General features: G+C 36.4%; 1 protein-coding gene across 3 annotated transcripts in view; it reads right to left on the minus strand.

Moving 5' to 3' along the window:
* Positions 1 to 2500, minus strand: part of LOC132160690 (rho GTPase-activating protein 15-like) — a 57013-nt gene that overhangs the window by 23170 nt on the left and 31343 nt on the right. For all 3 annotated transcript variants that reach the window (XM_059570338.1, XM_059570337.1, XM_059570339.1), the window contains exon 7: positions 543 to 683. In XM_059570338.1, coding sequence (XP_059426321.1) covers positions 543 to 683 — 141 coding nt within the window. The remainder of the gene's footprint in view (positions 1 to 542; positions 684 to 2500) is intronic.

Below are 2500 nucleotides of genomic sequence, written 5' to 3' on the forward strand. Positions count from 1 at the left end.
CAATTAAATTATATTAAATAGGCTTTTAAAAAGAACAGCAAACATAAAATATACACGAAATCTGAAAATTGTTACAACATTTTTATAGTTAATATCTTGGGGTAAATGTAAAAAAAGTACTTATTTATTATTTATTTATAAATAAATATTTCTAAATAATTTAATTTACAATTAAATTAAATAGGCTTTTTTTTAAAAAAACAGAACACATAAAATAACATACAATTTAATAAATTAAATTAAATTAAATTAAATTAGCACACATGAAATATTCACAAAATATGAAAATTTTACCACTTTCTTAGAGTTAATATTTGGAATAAATATAAAAGTTACTTTATATATTTATCTTTATTTCTAATAATTGAATTTAATTTTTATTTAATCAGTTTGCTGCCTTTTATAGCAAGTGACTGACAGGTGGCTCAAGCAAAGATGGCATGCAGGTCTCATTCGTTAGCAGGTGAGCAGCTGCCATTGAGATGAATGGGAATATATGTATGTGTATGCGTGTACAAATCCTGATATGCAGTTCCTCTCACCTTGCCATTTGCAGAAGCTCTCTGTTCCTGTGAGGGGAGGAACATGGAGTAGGATTGGCTGATGGAGCTTCTGTAATGGGCGTCGCCTAACGAACCAGAGGCGGAGCTAAGTGCTTCAGAAGACGCCGCGTGCTGCATTCTCTGCATGGGACGATATCAGTTTAGCTTCACTCAGTTCAATCCAATCACATTAGATTCAGTCCAGTTGCATTACAATTCATCTGAATAATGTTGGGTTTAATTTGTTTATCCTCCAACAACTCAACTCAATTAGTAGACTCAGTTACAGTGGTCAAAAGCAGCTTAACAGACAGACTGAACCCGGGTTCCTCCATATGCTGCGGATAAGTATGGGATCACACGCTCACCGCTCAAAAACAACAGCACAGGAGCAATGCATCCTTTGCTTTTATATTTCACCTCTTTCTGTCCAATCAAACTTTGAATGACTTGATCTGTGACTGAGGTGGATCTTAGCGAAACACAAAGTTAAATGAAAGGTCTTTGGTCTTAATGGAAAATGTTTATTAAAATAAACAGCACAAACAGAAAATATACACCAAATCTGAAAATAGTTACCACGTTCTCATAGTTAATAGTTAAAAACGCTTTCAAACATCAAATTACTGAGATTAATATTTGGTTTTAATAAATAATGAATTAAAATGTTCAAATAATCAATCAAACAATATTGGTAGTTTTAATAAATATACCATTTAACACATTGTTAATGTAAACATTGTTTTTGTAAAATAAATTTTATTTTCACAGGAAAGTGGCAGAGTTAAGTAAAATGGGATGTGAATTTACAAAAAAAGGTGTGAATTAAAAAAAGATGAAAACAAGGAAAACAAAAGAGATACAGACTAGATAGAACGATAGATTGTGTTTAAAATTGTGAAACTCATGTATTAAATAAATTCAATGCACACAGACTGAAGTAGTTTAAGTCTTTGGTTCTTTTAATTGTGATGGTCTTGGCTCCCATTTAAAAAAAACACCAATTCACTCAACAAATGAGAATATGGTGACATGACATTCAGCTAATCAACTCAAAACACCTGCAAAGGAGTCTTCAAAATGGTCTCTCAGTTTGGTTCACTAGGCTACACAATCATGGGGAAGACTGCTGATCTGACAGTTGTCCAGAAGACAATCATTGACAACCTTCACAAGGAGGGTAAGCCGCAAACATTCATTGCCAAAGAAGCTTGCTGTTCACAGAGTGCTGTATCAAAGTATGTTAACAGAAAGTTGACTGGAAGGAAAAAAAAAGAATTTGAGTGAACTTCACAAAGAATGAAGTAAGGCTGGGGTCAAGGCATACAGACGTGTCAAGAGATTTACTGAACCACAGACAACGTCGGAGGAGTCTTACCTGGGCTAAGAAGAAGAAGAACTGGACTGTTGCCCAGTGGAGTAATGAGGAATGAGAGCAAGTTTTGTATTTCATTTGGAAACCAAGGTCCTGGAGTCTGGAGGAAGGGTGGAGAAGCTCATAGCCCAAGTTGCTTGAAGTCCAGTGTTAAATTTCCACAGTCTGTGATGATTTGGGGTGCAATGTCATCTGCTGGCGTTGGGCCATTGTGTTTTTTGAAAACCAAAGTCACTGAGCCCGTTTACCAAAACATTTTGGAGCACTTCATGCTTCCTTCTGCTGATCAGCTTTTTGAAGATGCTGATTTCATTTTCCAGCAGGATTTGGCACCTGCCCACACTGCCAAAAGCACCAAAAGTTGGTTTAATGGCCATGGTGTTGGTGTGCTTGACTGGCCAGTAAACTCACCAGACCTGAACCCCAGAGAGAATCTATGAGCTACTGTCAAGAGGAAGATGAGAAACAAGAGACCAAACAATGCAGATGAGCTGAAGGCCACTGTCAAAGAAACCTGGGCTTCCAGACCTCCTCAGCAGTGCCACAAACTGATCACCTCCATCCCACGCCTCCAAAATCATCT

Source organism: Carassius carassius, chromosome 17 (genome assembly GCF_963082965.1).
Source record: "Carassius carassius chromosome 17, fCarCar2.1, whole genome shotgun sequence".
Taxonomy (NCBI): domain Eukaryota; kingdom Metazoa; phylum Chordata; class Actinopteri; order Cypriniformes; family Cyprinidae; genus Carassius; species Carassius carassius.